The 2527-nt window shown below is 28.4% G+C and overlaps 1 protein-coding gene across 1 annotated transcript; it reads left to right on the top strand.

Moving 5' to 3' along the window:
• Positions 1–566: 566 nt before the first annotated feature.
• LOC128664497 (proto-oncogene Mas-like) lies at positions 567–1553 on the top strand. Its single transcript, XM_053719320.1, has one exon. The coding sequence runs from the start codon at positions 567–569 to the stop codon at positions 1551–1553; it is 987 nt and encodes a 328-aa protein (XP_053575295.1).
• The last annotated feature ends 974 nt before the right edge of the window (positions 1554–2527 follow it).

Here is a 2527-nt window from a genome sequence, read left to right as displayed (position 1 = left end):
AGGCTTCCAGGCAATGCGTATGCAAGGTCGCGTTCGCATTGCGCACAACTTGTAATTCCGGAGAACATTTACATGTGTTATTACTTAGTAGAGCGCAAATATTGCGTTTGTGAGAGCGCAATTTTGTGATCCACTCGTAATCTAAACCAATATTATTATTGCCAGAATAAAATGAAAAATAACAAACTTGATATTCATCATATTAAATTCTAAGAAATAATTTAATTATTTCTTTCATTTTCAGTATCTTAAAAGAAGGATGGTGAAAAGCACTGGACGATAGTGAATAAGAATGCAGTTTCTCACCAATGCTCAGCAACTGAACATTTAATTTTTTTCATCAATTTATATTATTTAAAAACAAAGGCGTTATCAAAGGACAAATTTAATATCAACGATGCACTGCAAAGAAAATTTAGCTCCTTGAAATTAAAATTTTTACTTTTTAATTGGTTGTTATTGATACGTTACCTTTTCATTGGATATTGAATATTATCTTTATTTGCATCATTTATAGATTTTTTTTTAAATTTCTGCTCCTTTACTGCAACTGATAGACTTAAAACATGAATGCAAATTGCTCAGAAATAGACATTTTGACCTGGAATAACAGTATGAAACTGCACAAAGAAATCTTTAGTCCAGTCTTGGCATATGTGTCAATGTGTATATCCATATTTGGTACAGCTACCAACTGTCTTGTTACCATCATCCTTGCATTTAAATTCAAAAGGAACTCATCCACCACTTATATTTTGAATCTTTCAATGGCTGATACTTTTTTTCTTTTATGTTTGACAATTCTAGATATAATACACGTTTTTTTAGATATGATACCCTTGTCTGACCCCATTCAGATTATTAATGTTATATTTGCATTTTCTTTTATTTGTATCTTTGGATATAATGCCAGTTTGTGTATTCTTACAGCTTTTAGTGTTGAACGATGTCTTTCTGTCCTTTACCCTATCTGGTATCATTGTAAAAGACCTCAACATCTTTCTGCTGTTATGTGTTGCATTATTTGGATTTTTACATCACTGTTCACTGTTCTTGAGTTTTTATTTTGTTACAGAGTAGAATACAAACTCCAATACCAGCAAGAAATGTGTGATGCTGAATGTAAGGTTTTTTTTGTAATTATATGCTGTATTAATTTTATAATCTTTACTCCATTCATGACTTTGTCAAGTCTTATTCTCCTTATCAAGATTTGGAGCAATTCTAAACGACAACAGCCACCAAAGTTATACATTGTGGTCACTTTGTCTGTTTTTTTCTTTCTAGTGTTTGGCATTCCAATGAGAATTCTATTACTGATATGGTACAGACATCAAAGCATGCCACCTTTCCCTATCACAAATCTTGTTTGTTTATTTGGTGTCTTGTATAGCAGCATAAATCCGTTTATTTATTACTTTGTTGGTCGTAAAGGTACAGATGTTAAAAAGTTAAATTTTCTAGTAATTCTTCGTGGAGCTTTTCATGAAGAAAGAAGTCAATGTAAAAGGAATCAAAAAAATGAAATAATATCAACTGGCACAATAATGTGAAAATGTATTGTATTGTTCATAACTAAAGGATGATACATATTTTATTAAAGTATTGTAATTCTAAATATGATGCAAAATATCTAGAGATATGAGTTTTTTTGTCAAAAGTTGGGCTGTTTTATCACAATTAGAAAAAAAGCATGATTTCTATTTGCATGTATTTTTACGTTTTATATTATATTGTGATATGATTTAAAAATGATCTAAAATAACTGAAAAATAAACCCAAACATCTCTAAATATAAACATATATTTTAACATATATATGTATATGTGTACTTCATAATGGTTTAAAGCTAATAGTTATGTTAAACCATGAATTACAAATTGGTCTTGTTACTTCTCTGTGAAATATTTCAATATCTTGAGTCTTTGAACAATATTTAATTTTTATTGTAATAAATACTTATGTATGCATTAAATAATAAATTATTAATTATCGGAATGAGAGTTTATATTGTATGATTTCAGAAAGTTTGTTATTTATTGCAATATTGTTTCTAGAAAAACAAATAAAAATATTGTCAATGTTCAATTTTTGGTACGCTTTTAATTTCAGCAACAAGAAAATGTTGTGTATTGGAAAATCAAAATCATCATATAATACTAGAAATGTGTATTGGGTCATAAACTATAATTAAAAGTGCTATATTCAAATGTATTAAACATCCTAAAATAACGTATCTGATACAAACACAAAGCAGTATTCATGTTAATGGATCAAATAGTGAAATTTGGAATATATTATAAAACCAAATGTTATACATTTAAAAGCATGTCTAAAAACAGATTAGTAAAAAAAGACATTTTAGGTTTATACATATTACTTCATAGCAAAAAATACAGATGCATAAAACAGATTAAACAAAACAAATAAATCATGGAGAAGAAATGAGGTTTGGGGTAGCTTGTCACATCATTTGTAGTTGCACCAGTGGGATGCAATGCAGTTAAAGATTTGTTTTTGGTTAGGA

Source organism: Bombina bombina, chromosome 6 (genome assembly GCF_027579735.1).
Source record: "Bombina bombina isolate aBomBom1 chromosome 6, aBomBom1.pri, whole genome shotgun sequence".
Classification (NCBI taxonomy): domain Eukaryota; kingdom Metazoa; phylum Chordata; class Amphibia; order Anura; family Bombinatoridae; genus Bombina; species Bombina bombina.
This window is presented reverse-complemented; position numbering and strand designations above follow the sequence as displayed.

Excerpts from the sequence above, each read along its gene's own strand:
- LOC128664497 (XM_053719320.1), top strand. The coding sequence starts at position 567 with ATGAATGCAAATTGCTCAGAAATAGACATTTTGACCTGGAATAACAGT.